At 33.2% G+C, this 18,038-nt stretch overlaps 2 protein-coding genes across 11 annotated transcripts in view; both read left to right on the top strand.

The window, feature by feature from the left end:
• Nucleotides 1–18,038, top strand: part of LOC129939562 (disco-interacting protein 2) — a 310,790-nt gene that overhangs the window by 236,830 nt on the left and 55,922 nt on the right. For all 10 annotated transcript variants that reach the window (XM_056047616.1, XM_056047618.1, XM_056047612.1 and 7 more), the window contains one exon: nucleotides 4,618–4,692. In XM_056047616.1, the coding sequence (XP_055903591.1) occupies nucleotides 4,618–4,692 (75 nt within the window). The remainder of the gene's footprint in view (nucleotides 1–4,617; nucleotides 4,693–18,038) is intronic.
• LOC129939564 (uncharacterized) lies at nucleotides 16,381–17,630 on the top strand. The gene is made up of 3 exons (XM_056047619.1): nucleotides 16,381–16,453; nucleotides 16,521–16,844; nucleotides 16,924–17,630. The coding sequence occupies exons 1-3, from the start codon at nucleotides 16,385–16,387 to the stop codon at nucleotides 17,086–17,088; spliced, it is 558 nt and encodes a 185-aa protein (XP_055903594.1). The 5' UTR covers nucleotides 16,381–16,384; the 3' UTR covers nucleotides 17,089–17,630.

Below are 18,038 nucleotides of genomic sequence, written 5' to 3'. Positions count from 1 at the left end.
AAATTTTTAAAAATGATTAAATTTACAACATTTTTAACAAAACACAAAAACCAACCTACAAACTTTTAAGCAAGACAAATCGACACCCGGGATGATAAGTTATCAGAGTGGGTCGCATCCCAACCTCTTTATATTTTTGAAATAATGGAATATTATAATAAACTTAAAAAAAAATCAATTCCTTGCCCCACTGTCAACTAAAATCACACTAAATACCTATACGTACCATTGCATTGGTGGTCTCTTGCATTAGAAACAAAAATTGAAAAATTAAACTCAAAACTAGTTCCCGTTCGATGTTGGTTGTACTTACCTAGTCCGAGACGTATTTTCAGATTTACAGTTAGATATGTTTTTCTATCTTATTTGTACCTATGTTCAAAATTTTGTGCACCAAAAACACACAAACCCCACAAACGAAAACACACCTGAAACTGATTTGACATGGAAGTTTTGAATGCCTGGATGTCGTATAATCGTCGTCGTCGCACTATGGCTCTATAATGCGAAAATCAAACTTAGTAGGGACGTCAAGAAAGACTGGAAGAGGAGGGTTTAGTATAGATTTGCGCAATGCTGGTGACACCTGGCGCCAAGCCTTAATTCTCCATCACTCACTTTATAATATGCATGCAGATATATTATTTGTTAGCTGCATATTATATGCATGCATACTCGTACATATGTCCTCCTTCAAAGAACACCTTTGTCTATTGTTTTCAATTCAATTTACAGTTATACGGCTTTATCTACAAACTTATAGATATTTCTATAACCATCTATAGGTAACCTACTCACTATAAGGTATGTGTCAAGATTTATTAGATCTACAATGTTGGTTACGTTTAGGAATTATTGAAAGAGAATAAACCTTTTGTGTGTTACTCGTGTTCCAAGCCAAAGTCCGAAATACAAGTTACTATATACCAAGTGCAGTAAACTTTTCAAGTTGTCAAACTATATAGACGTACACATGTACAATGTACTAAGATATGAAATGTGCATTCAGATATATGTTTTGACATATACAAGATTGACTTTTCAATGGAAATTCGTGCCATGAAAAATTTGTTTATGCTTAAAACTGGTCCACAAAAAAAGAAAAACTAAATCTACCTACAAAGTCAAAAATATACGTCGTTTGAGTTTGCCTTACCTTTGAGATTTTGCAACTTATATACATATATTTTATGAATTATTGATCAAGGACATCATGGTTCAATATCGGTCCATTGATCTTTATTTGAATTTATTATATTTGTGGATATGGTATTTTTGTTTTTTGAGAATTTGGTACAATTAAGAAGCTGGATAAACTTGTTTAAAAGTTTTTGGTTTATGGTTGCATTATTGGGTAACTTAAAGTATATGCATATATGTAGGTGCTTAAAGGAGGTCAAATCGTTTGCAAAAAAATAGGGTGCCAAACCTTTAATCTTAATTGCAGTATGGTAAAGTCACTCCGCACGAATTTTTTAATGAGATAGGTCAAATCAGAAGTTTTTAAGGTGTCATTTTTAAATTTTTGACACATAAAATTATCATTTCTGAAAATAGCAATTAAGTGACAAACTTCTTATTAGTTTTTAATAGGTTTAAATTTTATTGCAAGGAGGTATTAATGCCCTTAACAATGGAAAATTGCCGTCATGTTTGCGCTTCCAATACTATATACTTTTCAGAACAAATGTGACATTTGCACATTTGAGGCTGTAAGTCCCAGATATAACTTCACGAATTCCATCCACAAAGTCTTGAATTGATTGGAAAGGACCATGTTTTTAACTTTGTCCCAAAGTATAAAGGTGTAATATAAAAATATTTTAGTGACTGTGTTAACTTTTCGAGTAATAACACGGTCAGGAAACATTTCTTGTTAGCGCTACAGTCCTGTGCAAACTAATGCTTCACCCAATAAACTTCTCCATCTATGTAGTAATTAATGTAATCAAGATCCAGGAATTTAGTTATAATTTAAAAAGTGGCAACTTTTTTTCATTTGTTTTCATCTGTCTAAGAAGGAGGATCTTCCTTTTAGTTAGAGTTAAAAGTTGAAGTGTATAGCACGTTTGGCTTGCGTTTTATGCGTATTTTTTGCAAGTAACCTATTTTAGTGGCGTAGTAAAAATGTGTGACGTTCATTACAAGAAACGTGTTGTGATTCAATTTTTAGTGAAATCTGCCGAAAAACCCTCGGAAGTCCACCGAAAATTGCAGGTTGGCTATGGAGACGATAGCATGTCAAAAACGCGTGTATTTGAATGGACGAAGCGGTTCAAGGGAGGGCGTGAATCGGTGGAAGATCCACGTGAAGGAGCTGCCGTCACGTCTCGTATCGATGCAAATGTTGATCGTTTGCGCATGTTGATTACGTCTGACCATCACCTAAGCATTCGTGCATTGTCTTACTAGTTAGACATCAACAAAGAAACCGTTCGTAAGATGTTACACGAGAATTTGAAAATGCGAAAGATCTGCGCAAAGATGGTGGCTACAGTTCTCACCCATTCTCGATCGTTGTGCAAGAGTTTTTGGCAAAAAAAAGGCATCCCATTGTTGCCTCAACTACCCTATAGCCCACATATTGCTCTCTTCTACTTTTTTCTATTCCTCAAGAAGTTGCACCTCAATTGAACTCATCAGAAGGTCCAAGAAGCTCTAACCGTGGTGCTAAACGGGCGAACTTCGGAAAACTACCACGGGCGCTTCCAATCATGGGAGAAACGTTGGCGTTGGAATCGTTGTGTTGAGTTAAAGGGAGATTATTGTGAAAGTCGATAGTACAATTTTTCCTAAAACTTCATTTTCTTATTTCTTATTGACAAGTTCCCGGACCTTAATTGCCACACCTCGTATATGTCTCCAGTTGCGCACTTTAAGTTGGGTGAGGTTTCTATGCGCTCTACATGACCCAGCCATCTCCGTTGTTAGAAACAGCGTTTATCAAGAGTTATTCTTCGTTTGATCTCAACGCTGGTGTTGTTTTCTGTGTTCATAGGGGAGCCTAGGTAGACGAAGTCCTTGACTACCTAAAAGTTACGTCTGTCGATGGTGACGTTTTGACTAAGACGTCGGTGTTGTATGTCCTTTCTTGACGACAGCATGTACTTTGTTTTTCCCTCATTAACCGTTAAACCCATTTTTGGCGCCTCTTATTCAATGCTCACAAAAGCCCCATTGACATCAAGCTGAGTTCTTCCGATTATGTCAATGTCATCAGCATATACTAGTAATTGGACAGACTTTTGAAAGATAGTGCCTCTAGCGTTGACGTGTGAGCTCTGCACTATTCTTTCAAGCACGATGTTAAAAAAATCGCGCATCACCTTGTCTAAAACCTTTTTTGACATCGAAAGGTTCTATTAGTTTGTTTCCAACCTTTATGGAGCAGCGTGAATTCTCCATGGTCATCCTGCACAAACGGACGAGTTTATCAGGACAGCTCGTCCCTGTAGATGCTGTCATATGCGGCCTTAAAATCGATGAAAAGATGGTGGGTTTCGATTTGATGTTCTTGAGTTTTTTTCCAGAATCTGCCTTAATGTGAATATTTGATCGACTGTGGACTTTCCTGATCTTAAATCACACTGATAAGGTCCTATCATGTTGTTGACATAAGGTCTTTTAACGTTCACATATTAATACTTTCCCATCAATATCTTTTCATTCAGGCCGTACAAAATCAGCGTAATTCATGTACGGACCCTATTTCAGTTCAAAACACCGCACCAAACACTGGCACGTTAAGTATGGAGAGGCTGAGGCATATCAAGAGACGAGAACCGTTCTTAGTAATCGACAGGCTGAAGTTCTTGTGTTGATTGAACTTTGAAAGTTTTAAGACTTAAGTCTTTGTGCAATGTGCGGTGTAAATTGTCATTTGTGAAAAGCCTTTTCCTTATTTCAATATTTTAGCTGTTTTAGAGCGACGAAGCCTCACAACGACCCAAGATTGGTTTTGCAAAATGTTTAAAAAATTGTGTAGTTAATTTTAACAATTTTAATGCGTTTTTAAAGGGTGTATCACTTCAATATAAGTGATGAAGTTTTAACTTAGCAAATGTCAATATATTGAGGGAAACGAAATTAGGGGCTGTCCTTAAAATGGGATGGGTGGGATGCTAGCATGCCAGGACGTAATGGTGGTATAGCGAAGGAAAGATTGGGTCTCTTGAAAGCTCGAAATGCGTTTTTTTCGAATCAGTCCATAATTAGCGAGAGGCTAGTTCTCACCATTCAAGAGACTTATGCCGACAACACCTCGGTTCGTTATAATATGACAGCTTATTAAAAAACTCTTATGCTTCAATACGGCTCATTTCAACAAAAAAAAATTGTCTGACATTGAATTTAAGACACTATTTGTATACTTGTCTTAAAATATTCTTGAAATCCGTGTTTGGTCTTGACTTAAGGATGTTCTAAAACCATGTTAATATTTTCAATAATGAAGTTTGAATTTATTACAACAAATTTAATTTTTAACGTATCAACTTTTTCCCGTTTTTATTGTAATACTGAACTGAAAAATATTAGGCGATTTTTCCTACATTAAAAAAAAATTGCTCACATATTTTTTCCTAAGACTAATTTATTTTCTTAATTTTATTTTTTCAGGTGATATCACACAAAAAGGATATGAAAAGAAACGATCAAGACTGTTGCAGCCATACATGACAAAAGGCAACCAAGGTAAATATATTTGTATCCATTTAAAGTCTTAAAAAAAGAAAATCTATTTCAAAAGAAGTGAATCCATTCGTGAATTTTATGTATGACTGTGTGTGTGTGTAATGAGTTTTTTATTTGTTCTAAATAAAACTACCTACTAATTGAATAATTTAGTTAAACAATTTTGATTCATTACTTTGAGATGCTGTTCATTGGTTTGATTTATCTCTTAACAAAATAAAAAACCAACAACATTTTAAACACTCTTTTTCCTCCACAAAATGCACAGTTGCACACCCAAAGAGCCATCGCCAGTCGTCGCTTGCGTCATTTGTTAACTTGTATTTTAAATGGATTTTTACATTTTTAAGCTTTAGGAAACATTAAATAGGCATTTATACCTACAACGAAGTAGAGTCAAATTTTAACTTCCCAACATCAACTCAACCTAATCCATCAGGCAGTCAGCCTTCTTGAGCACCAACAAACATTAATTACCATTTTACATTAGGTCTAAAGAAAGGAAGGAAGAATCTTTTCTTGGGATGAAAATAATAGGGTGAGTTTGATATGACGGTCTAACGAATAAGTTATGGAAAAATAGTATAACTATATTTGATATTTCATGATAATGAAAACTGTTATTAGGTATTTATACACAAGACGAGTTTATATGCAAATATTTCTGTTTCAATCTTCTGATTGGTATAAAATCTATGAATATACAAAAAGCAACAACTTCAAACATGAATCAATCTACATAAAAATAAAAATCCACCAAATCAATCAAATTGAATGGAAAATCATTAAAAGTTATAGTAAACTTATCCGCAGAAATCAAATTGATATAAAAATCGTTGAAAATCCTTTGATTTGACATAAATTATACAATTGAACTTATACTAAAACAACACTAGTTTTGCAATAGACATCGAAAAAATGAACTACCAATATTGAAATACAAGAAATGAATTAAATGTGAAGTACATGTCAGAAAAGACATACCCTTGTCGGAGTTAGTGTAATACCACTCAACTCTTGTTTAAAATATGGCCTAATTTAAGTTAACTGAAATAACCTTGTCTTTGGATTTAAATTAGACCATTCAACTATAATTTTTTCCAACAAACCAAAGTCTTCTAAAGCTAAACATTAAGTTTCCACCTTTTTATAGAATTAAAACGACGAATACTAGTTTCTTTTGAGTAACTCGAAATTACATGCATTTATACCAAAGACAAAAATTGTTGTCTCTTGTATTGAACTTATAGCTTAAGACCATTAAATACATAATTTTGTTTAAAGATTTTTAAACTGCCAAATTAATCCATTTATAAATTAGTTCTACAAAAAGTTTAAGAGCCGACCAGTTATTTTTAAAGCACATTGATTTGGTATAAAGAAAAAATTATAACTTACAAATCGAGTCTAGTGTGAATACAAGAAAAATATGTAATAGATTTAATTGGTATAAACTAGTCGAATGCAACAATCAATTGTATAGGGTGTCACTTAATTGCTTCCATCACAAATAAATCGAAATTTTCCTTCTTTATTTTATTCTTCGCTAACTTGTTTTCTTATCTTAGTCTAGCAAGACACGACGCAAAAGTACATATCCCTGCTTAAGCGCATTCTCGAGGCAGCCTTATAGCCTAGCTTAGTCAAGCCAAGCTATTCAGCTGCAACGCTCGGTGAAATATGTTACCTTAGATCGGTTATGCGATCTACGATGGAACATGTTGGTGATTAATTGGAATTTTTCTATTTTTTCCCTCCATCAGGCAAAAGATTCAAGTCGGCTAGAAAAAGTTAAAAGTGAATATCCTCTACGGAGTGTAGCTATAGAATGGTGTTGTCACAGGGTTTCCTGCTGTCCATTGCCCATATAAGCGATATCAAAGAAGGCAACACAAAAATGTTATTCTAAAAATAGGACAACATTATGTGTACTGTATAGACAGTGTACATTAAACATCCTATAGAGGACTTCTTTTAATCTAATGAATTTTTGCTTTTTAGATTCTTGTTCCACTATCGCTCGCTGATGACCATTCCAATTGGCTTGGTTTGTTTTATTAGGTATGTGGTTATCCTCTATCTAAAGAGTATAGAGTGCGTGGTCGTAACAGCTCAGAACAGTTCAGTTCAAACGAGGATGAGGATGAGGACGATGATGTTTCTGTGTAGTTATTTTTAGAAAATTGTATTTTTAGTTACACATCATACCTTTTATACCTATCCCCTAAACCTACCTTACCTATTCTGATATACTGAACCCACACGAAACAAGTTCAGTACATCTTTTTTAACTAAGCTCATCAGACTTATATATGTACTGTATGTGTGTATATGAGTTTGAGTATATTTTCCAACCAGCAACCAATTAATTCAGCCCAAAGTTTCACGAGAGTTTTTGTCCCTAGAGAATGAAAAACAACAAAAATAAACTTTAGATGGACATAGAGATTTTTTGGACTTTGTCCTTCCTCTCTGTCAAATGAAGCCTCTACTCTGTCGCTGAAGGTAAACGTGACCACATTTTCAATTTTCATTTTAGAAAAAAAGAAAATGTGGTTTTAGGTATTCTTTTTTCTTTTGCAGATTCGAGATTATAAAATAAGTTTTTGCAAGTGATGTCGATGTGATGAAGAACAATTTTAAGACGATAATAGCTTCTCGAATAAGAAACTCCAATCAATGATCTGCGACATGAGAAAGGTTGGTCTGATGATATGGTTTGGTTAGGTCAGTTATCAGAATCATCAGTACATATCATGATGGATGCGGATGAATGAGGTTGATTTTAATAAATTAAGTGGTTGCGGTCGGTGTGGCAGTGGTGGGTTGTTGTATGCAAATTTTGATTAAGATTGAATTTGATTGGGGTTTTAGGTGGAGATATGTTTTTGGGGCGGTTGGCATACTGAAGCATGAGTGAAGGTTGAAGAATTTAGATCAAAAAGTTTGACTTTGGAGTTTTCTTACATCGAATCTTAGCTTTCACTTTAATAAAACTTTCTTATGAATGCAACGCTGAATGAGAATTTTGGTTCTTAATTTGTATCTTTATTGTCGAAGTTAAGCATGAAAACTTAAGGACTTTTTAAACAGTTTTCATTTTGCTTCAAAAATAAATCATGAAATCCTTCAACCACTCTTTATTGTTCTTCATAACAATTCCACATTTGTTGTCCTATCATTAATCCATATCATTCAACATGATACCTATCTTTGTCCTTAACCTAGCCAACACATTTTTAATGTATTTCGCACAGAAGGTAAAAAGGACAACAAAAACCTAGAAACAATGTAGGTATCTATTTTTATATCGATTAAAACTGTTTCACTTTAACAACGTCAACAAGAGTTGTCTATAATAAATTCTATAAATAGATTAAATCCTTTTTTCTTGAAACAATCTTTTATTTCTGCAGTTATTCTCTTTATTTTTATAGCACTTTTTTCAAAGTTTATTTTCTCAGAGTAATTTCTTAACGTCAACAACTTGTCAGCTAAATCGCCGATATTTCATTCTCCTTTACGTTTTCTTGTTTTTTAAGTACAAGAGACACATACTCGTCATCAGGATCAAAAACAACGTAGACCATAATTACAAAATTTATACAATTTATAATACCTACTAAGTTTGTACACTGAGAGGAAAGAATAGTTACCTGCTAAAAAAAAAATTCTTAGGATTGTTTTTTTTTTCAAGAGGAAATCAAATTTGTATAATTTAAGATTAGCTAAAAATTTAGCTTTAAAATATAATTTCAGTTGGCTTGAATAAGCTTTGGCCTAGGGGACCAATTTTCGAAAGTTTTTGCAGCAATTGGTGCGGTATGTCAGCAATTACGTGCCAAATATTCTCTTCCAAATCGTCACATTTTTTAACAGGGAAAGATAGAGCGTGGCAAGGCATTCCACATTCGTGTAGTACGGCTAAAACGTGAATCTCTGAGAATGACTAAAAAATGAATCTCTGTACTTCATAGTAAGGCCGAAGGGTAAACTGATGGGCATTCCTTGAACCACGAGTATTACGATTAAATTGCTAAGTGGATAAATTGCAACTAGATATTTCACTAGAACATAGTCCTATAAAATAAACGGTAAAAAAGAGTGAGGCATGAAAATTACGACACTCAAAGTGTCGTAATCGATTTTATGATGTTAACTCCTAGAGATGAGAATTATATATTCAAGTTTTGGACGTAATATAGGTTTTTAAGATTTTAGCCAGATTAGAAAAACATTTCTTATATCGTCTCAAAAAACCTATACATCTTGCAGCTTTTTAGGCGACATTGCATACGTGATGTGAGTGGTTGCTAATGCCTATTCCGAAGGTATCGATATTTTTAGTTTCGTTGATGCAAATGCCACTCATAGATAGTAGCAAGGAGAAGGTGCAATGTGGTTCAAGCATTAAATTCCACGAGGTTTTTATTTCCCATAGTACAATACTTTTAAGGCTGGAATTTAATGAGCTTATCATATACAGTTCCACATCCGAAGAAGAGGTATGTAAGTCTAAAAAGGAATAAATAAATTGGATGGGGCAACAGTCCGTTGAGAACTAGGGCCTAGTAACTTATAACTCTCAACCATTCCTGTGTGCGAGTACTGTTGTCAGGGTTTGAGGCACTTTTCATGACAAGAATTACTCTTGGAGAATTTGTCAATTCCTCGCAATAGGCAGTACCCGTGAAAAAGACTTAAGATGGCATAGGCAGGGATCGAACCCAAGACTTCTGGCATGACAGTCCAACGCACTAACAATCATCCCACGGGTACTACTCTAAGGTTCTAAAAAGGAATAGCTAAAAGCTAAAAAGTTTTGAATTTGAAGTTGTAAACATTAGATCAATAATAAAAATGAGAAAAAGTGTTGGAGGCAAAACAGAGCCCTGAGGCACACCAGAGTTTATTTTCTAGTTTATTGAACGGTTTTAAAGACTGTTTCTAATCCAATGAACAAGAGATTCTTCGAAGAGAGCAAAATTCCAGACTTTATTTAATGCCTTTAAAATATCAAGTGCCATAATCTTACTTTCTCCAAAACAATGTAAAGATTTGCACCACTGTTCGGTTAGATGAACAATGAGATCACCAGGGGACCTATTGCTACAATAGCCGTACTGTCGGTCATTAAGAAGCTTTCATTCGTCAAGATATTTCTTAAGATAATAAAGAATCAACGTTTTTTTTTGTTTTGATTTTTTGGAATTGGTTGAACAAATGCTGTTTTCTATCTACTATGAAATAGTCCAGAAGATTAGAACAGATATAAAAGCTAACGCAGTGCTTTTGCTAAAGAATAGTTGCTTACAACATCAACACCTGGCAATGAGTTGCTTACAACATCAACACCTGGCAATGAGCCTTAATTTGATGGCAAGTTCTTACACTGCTGCCCAGCAATTGTTTCATCGCTAAGTTTTTGAAAATAACCAAAAGGATTGACGACAAGATTTACTTTCTGTTATTTGGCGAAATGCTTGGAGTGAGTTCCTCTTTCTAAGCTACGAAGACATAACAAATTAACCGCTTTGTTAACCTTTGGTATTGGCTTAGTCTATCTATATATTGATTTTTTGAGTAATTAAAAACCAATACCCCATGCATATGGATAAACCACTACCACTTCATCCCTCAACATATCCCGTGGTACCACATCTACAGTGGTATGTTAATTTAGTCTTTTATGAAGTGACATCTAGGGAAGATAACCCTAGAAGTGGTCGCCCGGCTTCTTGTTTGATGCAATCCACCGAACTTTATCTACAATGCACATAATTCCTTAAAATTATTTTTTATTCCACTTCAGACTTATTTTTAAACTTATATTAAATATCGACGACTTATAGTCATTCGATTTGTATATTTACTATGATATTAATGGTTTTGTATAATTTTTATCAATAAGTCAATCTCAACCAAGAGGAAGGACGACAGTTCTGGTTTAACCAACGATCAGAAAATTTAATTTTAAGAAGGAAGTAAATCATAGCTTCTTTCGTTCGCTCACAAGTTGAGAATTTACTCAGAGCAGTTAAAAGTAGTGCCTTTTTCAATAACTATGAATTGATGAGTATCATTCCAAATCGAACTACACTGATTTCTCTAACTTGTGCCACGTGCAGGTGCAAGTAAGCGCTTCTTCCTTCTAGATTGTAGACAAGCATTTAGCACCACTGCATCAACATGGTAGTCAGTTTGACCCCCATGCTTTTGCTAGAGTAGAAAAACACCCCTTCAGAATAATAGCGGGGATAACATCCGTTCCAGCGAATTTATAAATGTTGACATCTATTAAAACTCTCACCATAGCACTTGAGTCCTTTGGGAGATAGGGCCTAGCCCAAAAAAACTTCCACAAAGATTGGTCTTATAGAAACATTAACCCGTTCAAACATTGAACACTGTCTTTTAAGGTGGAATTTTTGAAGAATGTCCAAGCATTCTTACTTAGTATTTTCTGTCGTAATTTTTGGTCATGCAAAAATTTGGTCCTTCGAATATGTTTTTTCAAACCTTCCTGGCTTGTTTAAACCTTATCCGGTTTTCCTCATTTCAGTTGACTCTAAAACACCGGAAGCTCAACTTTTTCTCTTAATATCCTTTTTACAGCTCTAATCAAACAAAAAAAAGTCCAGCGATATTAAATCGCACGATTTACAAAAGCTGTTCAAGACTAAGCCTATTCAATTTGGAAAGTCCAACCAAACTGAGTATAAATCAAGTGACAGCCGTAAAAAAACTTACTTCGATAAAAGTATTCCCAGATTAAAAACGACCAGTTACAAGGTATTTTCTGGGCTAAAGCTAAGAAGCCCGAAAAACCCGGGCCAACAAGAATTTCAGCTAAGTTTGGTCAAAATACACAACCTCTTTTCAAATTCGTTTTGGATAATTTAGTTTCACAAAAAGCTTTTTACTGGCAATCAATACGACGGAAATATCAAGGAAATTCTGAAAATCACCAAAGTGACCAAACTCGACAACCTTCCTCTAAACCAATTGTTTTCTAGTTTGTTTTTTCTCTCAGTGTACAAGAGCCCTTTATTCCACATAAAATGTAAGTACATAGAAAACACAAATAAATGTCTCAGATAATATCAAACCAACGAGATTGTTAACATTTTTTATTCACAGCCAAACAAGCTATATATGGATAAAGGTTGATAGGTATACCTACCTACCTACATTATAGATACATTGCTACTGCAATTCCCATCTTCATCTATATCCTCTGCATCGCCATTACCATTATCATCATCATTATAATCATCATTGAAGAAAAAAGAAAATTAATTTTTAATTGAAAATTCCACAACGGTTTTGTTGTAAGATTATGGCTATAACAAAAAATAAAACAATATCTCGACATTTATTTTTGCAACCTTGAAGCCATCATCATCAGCAAACGAATGACTCCCGCAAGCTATAGGAAAAAGAAATAAGTATAATATTATATGGAATCATATAAAGGATAGGAAGGTACACAAGTCCACATCAAGAATAGTCTAAAGCCCTATATTGACAGATGAATATATCCTCTGTCTCTCGAAAGGCTAAAGTTAACGAGTGCGTGGTAAAAACTACATAGGAACGTGTACCTAACCTAGCTACGACGACCGACCGAACAACGCGACGACATACATCTCGATGTACAACCAACTATTATCCTAGAAATGTGTTGTAGACGCTTAAAATAACAACACATCCTATAAAAGGAGGCTAAATAGCCCCAAGGAATACAAATTCCTAGACCTACCCTAACCGACAAAGTATTTTTTTAAAAGTATAGCCTTACCTACATACGGATTTTACGATTGTGGAAACCAGCGATAAAAATTAAATAAATTGACATGATGGTGCGCTTGTTTGAAGCCTAAAGGCAGTTTTTTTGTCTGGTTTTTGTTTAAGAACTGACTTTGACAGGATAATGGCAAAAGTAGAGGAGATCCATTGATTGAAGTTTACTTGGTCGGTTGGTCTAAAAATGAAACACTGTGTAGATGAATCTTAGTCGGTTAAAACAATTTTAACAGTGACCGAGTTTACTTTGATTTATGATGAGCTGAGTAGACGAAACAGTCGAAAGCCCTTAAGACCAGACTTCAAGCTGTTCTTATGTTTTAAGTAAAATGAACAAAGGATAACATTTTTTTCAATTAACATTTTTATGGAAGATTGATGCGAAAATTATTTATTTATGTACAATGTTTTTTACCTTGAGGCGAATAGCAAAATACCTGAAGAATATTATATAAAGGGTTTTCAAATAAGAGGTTTGATTCTGAATAGCCCGATATTTGGAGTGCAGTCACTTTTTAAACTATAATTGCTAAAATCGCTTCAACAACTCATTGAAATTATTTAAATTCAATAAAATAAAAATGGTGGAAATTTGTAATTTCGCCTTCTCTGGACAGCAGCAGTAAAACTGGTGGACAAACGTGAGCTGCTTGGGCGATCGAAACCTTGTGCTCCAGTCAAAAAAAAAAACTGAAGTGTTGACGAAAACCAAGGTTTGTCGATTCTTCGGCTATTTTTAACCCATGCATTTCACAAACGACATAACAACGTATTTTCCTTAATGATTTGGGTCCTAAGGGCTTTTAGGTTCAGTTAACACAAAAACGAGGGCAGAATTGCATTTTTGGGCCTGGCAAAATTCAAGACTAATTGTTGGAAATCTTCTCCATCCTTACAATGTCGCTGTTAAAAACAGATTTTGGGATAGAGAGATGACGGTATGGATGGACTTTTTATTTAGGTCAAAATATAGCTGTTGTGCGAGGTGTGGCAGTTAAGTTCCGGAAATTTGTCAATAAAAAACAAGAACCTTGATCCGCTTCGACCATTCAAACACATAAGTTTTTGACATGCTATCGCCTCCATAGCCAACCTGCAATTTTCGGAGGATTTCCGAGAGCTTTTCGCCAGATTTCACTTAAAATTGAATAAGCCTACTGTCCCTACGTAATATCATAAAGCCTACGATATCTTGTGATTTAGCACCTTTAAAAAAAATAAGGTATGTGAAAGTTCTTCACAAACAATTCAAGAGTTTAAAAATTGAATTTGCGAAGTTATCGAGGACATAAAGCCCCAAATGAGCTAATTGAGCATGGAAATTTTTTTAAAGAGAATAATTAAGCTGCAGCCATAAGCGAACCTTTATTTTGCTAAGATAACCTCTAGCATACATTCTTCTTAACAATTTATTTATTTATTCATCTTTCAAGTTACAATACTTGTTACAACAAATTCAATACATCTTTCATAGTATCTAATCTATTTTTATTAAAATTAATTACAAACTCAAATTAGTTAAAAACAATTATTGGATTATGTTTCGCACCATTTTTGCGTTGAAAAGGAACATGTAAAATTTTGTAAATCTCTTCTGAAGCTTTTCAATCCCTAAAATACTATTCCTTATTATGCAACAATATTCAAGTAAAGGTCTTACAAGAAATACAAAAATAGTTTTTAAAGTTTAAGGATCTTCGAATGACTTAGAAGTTCTTGAAATAAATCCTAACATGGCGTTAGCTTTTGAAATAACATTATCAATTTTTAGAGAAAAATTCGTATTCGAGTCTAAAATCACACCAAGATCCCTTTGATTTGTTTACCTCATTAAGAACTGATTCTCAGTTTTGTAATCAAAACATATCGGATCCTTTATTTTAGAAAACGTAACAGTACTTCACTTTTTTACATTAAAATTTAAACCATTTATGAAACAGCACTTGGTAATATTATCAATATCCAACTGAATATTACTAGCATCTGATGACAGAACTAAAAATCTTGAGATCATCAATATATAAAAGACATCTACAACTTTTAATACAATTTGGTAAATCATTTATAAATAAAATGAAAAGGAGTGGACCAAGATAACCACCTTGCGGTAAACCGGACAAATTTTCTATTTCATTGGAAAGAACATCACCAATTTTAATATATGTCTTTGTCCAACCAAATAGCATCCGATCCATTTTAGGAGATTTGAGTAGAAGCCAAGCAATTGAAGTTTTTTCAAGAGAACATTATGTTGTACCTGATCAAACGCCTAGGAAAAGTCGGTGTGGATTGCATCCACTTGAGTACGATTTTCTAAACAACAAAAAGAGTAATTTGTAAAAATTGCTAAATTTGTTGCGGTAGACCTACCAATCATAAAGCCATGCTGATGCATTGAAATATGGTTTTGAACTTAACTATTAAGTTTATGTTTCACAATTGCTTCAAATAATTTGGGGATTATTGGAAAGGTCACCAACATTAATGTTAGAATTGAAACTAAGTTTTTTTTATTATAATCTAAACCCAAATCAGAAAATTTCGATTGGAAAAATAAAGCAAACAAATATCTTCTAAATTTTCAGAAAAAATACCATTGTAAGAAATATTGGAAGAAATTCCAATTATTTTTCTTTTAGTATTTAGAAATGACCAAAGACACTTCAAATTAGTTTTTATTTTCGACTCAAGAGACCAATATATTGTTTATATGTCCATAAATCTTCTTAAGAATTCGTTCTCTTTCCTAGATCTAATAAATTGTTTACGAAAGGAAACCGAAATCGTAATCTTTTTACGAAGTTTAGCTACGACATTTGTTAACCTAGACAATGTAAAAGAACAAAATTAGCAATAGCATTATCTAATATGTTCCAAAACATAGCAAAAACCAAAGGTGGCGCTACTGTCTGGTCGGACCTGGGCCTCAACCAACATGCGTCTCCAGCCAGCTCGGTCCCTAGCTAGCTGTCTCCAGTTTCAGACGCCAAGTTGGTTGAGGTCCTCTCTCACCTGGGTGTGCCACTTGAGTCGCGGTCTTCCTTTACTGCGCCGTCTCTCGGGATTGGATTCGAAGACCTTCCGAGCTACTGCAGTAATAAATGATTTGCCAATTTACGCTTTCAACAAAATCAATATTTTTAAAATCGTATTCATGAGCTATAACATTGGAACAAAACTGTAATTCAATTAACACCAAAAAATTATATTTAATTTCAAGTGCTTTATGATGAACACTATTTTCACCCAAAAGGAAACTAGCCTCATCTAATTGAGCTTCTAGATTCTTATCAATAAAAATTAGATCTAAAATTAGACCAATAGAATGTTGAACATTATTAATTTGATGCAGATTTAAAGCCAATAGGCCATCAATTACATTTTATTCAAAATCTTTAGTTACGTTATAAGGAAAATATTGTGCATAATCATTTGAAAATTTGGTAAATTAAAAAATTTAATAAAACTATTTATTTTCTTAAAAAATGCTCTTTTTTCCAAATATCAAAACGAAACCTGTTATTGCAAAACCACTCGTTACTCTGGCTTCTTTTTCGAATTTTCAACTGCATACCAGCAATTTGTTCAAAAACCAAATTTTTTTAAACATTTAACATGATCTTGATCATCAAGCCTCGTATGTTGTAAGTTTTAAATCAAGTTTAATTAGAACTTTAATGTAATAGTTAACGCTTATTTTTGTTTCCAGACCATTTGCCATATAACAACCAATTAAATGTAATTAAAACAATAATAATTTGTTTATAAATTGAGCAATTAAAATTAAATTTAAATCAAATTACCAAAATCCATGTTTATTTTTTCATTTGTGTATAAATTTGTGAGATTCTTTTTTCCAAATTTAAATTGTTAAACTTTTGCCATCATGAAATCAACTTTAAACATTTTTCTCATTTGGATTTTTTACATCTTGCTACATATTGTTTCTGGAAAAGTAAGAATTATTATTTTAAAATAGTTGTATTAATATTTTTTTTAATTTTAATTTTTTTTAATGTTAGCGTGGTTTTGATATCGTAATGGAATCATTAAAATGTACAGCTGATCCCAAATACATAGGTAAAAATGATTGTTTTATTGATAAGTCCATAAAACAAGGTAAAGCAAATGCTGATCTTGAATTCATTCATGAAATTCCAACTCTTACTTATTCATTAACAATTGATGCTCTAAGAGGCAATAGCGAACATTTTACATTGATTAATTTACAAAATGCCGATGGATGTGCTTTTCTTGAGGGAAAACTTGATGGAAATTTAGTTAAAATTTATAGAGAAACATTGATTCAAGGTGGAAATTTCCCAATAAAGTGTCCTATTGTCAAAGTGAGTTTTTTACCCTATACTTATGTAGATTTTTGAAATATTATAATTTTTTCTAAAATGTGTTTTTCTATTTTTAAAGGATTACCATCTTGAATTGAAAAATATTGTGGTTGATGTTGAAAAATTTCCACCATATTTACCAGAAGCAAAGTTTGTAATTAAGGCACAAGTTAAAATGGAGAAAGTTCTATTTTTAGAAATTGAACTTAATGGGACAGTTGTTCAAAAACGTAAAATTGGATAAATCTAAAATGACTATTTTTCAATAAACTTACATATTTGATTTGTATTAGGTATTAATAAAATTGTATTAAAGTTCTTATTCCTTTTTCTCTTTCTAAGTTCTTTATTGCTGGGTACTTGATTTTCAAAAAACGAATGTGTTTAAGTTGAATTTTATACGAGTAACACTTGTGAGACGTTTTTATTGCAAGTTTATTTTATTTATATAGCTAACAACACAATGAGCCCCATTTCAGAATGTACTAAGAAAAAATATGTATTTACATAAGAGTTTGAAGAAAGTTGAGGTTACATGCAAATGATGAAGATTGCCAAAAAGGAACGGGTGCAGGAGACCCAGAAGTAATCGTGAACTTTCGCAAATTTCATATTCCTTTGTAAGATTATAACCTTTAACAAGAACGATATATATTTTTTTAATCCGAAAAAGGAGAGTTGTAGGCCTTACAGGATGACTTTTAATCTTTTATCTTAAATATAAACTGCCAAATTTGATTAAAGGCTGAAAAGTCTGAAAATTCAGTGGTTATTATCAAAAAAAGTTCGCACATAAAAATTAACATGAATACTTTCGGAAGTAGTTATGGTTTACATAAATATGTTTCCTACTCCCATTAAACAACACACAATTTAACAGCCAATAAGTTGGTGCATGATGAGGCACTAAATTTTGTAAATTGTAAAATTTAAACCTATAGAAGTCAATAGCGTTTAATACATGAAAGATTTTTAAAATCAAACTGTCAGTGAGTTTAATGACTCCTGTACTTGAGCGAGTTAGTGATTCTATAAGACCAATCTTTTTTCGAGATCTTATTGTGGCAAGATTCCCTATAGAGATATTAACACACATCTGAATGGCATCCCCGCTACTGTTCTGGAGAGGTTTTCTTCAATGCCGAAAAAACTATTTCGTAAGCTTTTTCACCGAACGGTTGGAAGATAGCATCT

The sequence above is a fragment of the Eupeodes corollae genome, chromosome 1 (assembly GCF_945859685.1).
Source record: "Eupeodes corollae chromosome 1, idEupCoro1.1, whole genome shotgun sequence".
NCBI lineage: Eukaryota > Metazoa > Arthropoda > Insecta > Diptera > Syrphidae > Eupeodes > Eupeodes corollae.
This window is presented reverse-complemented; position numbering and strand designations above follow the sequence as displayed.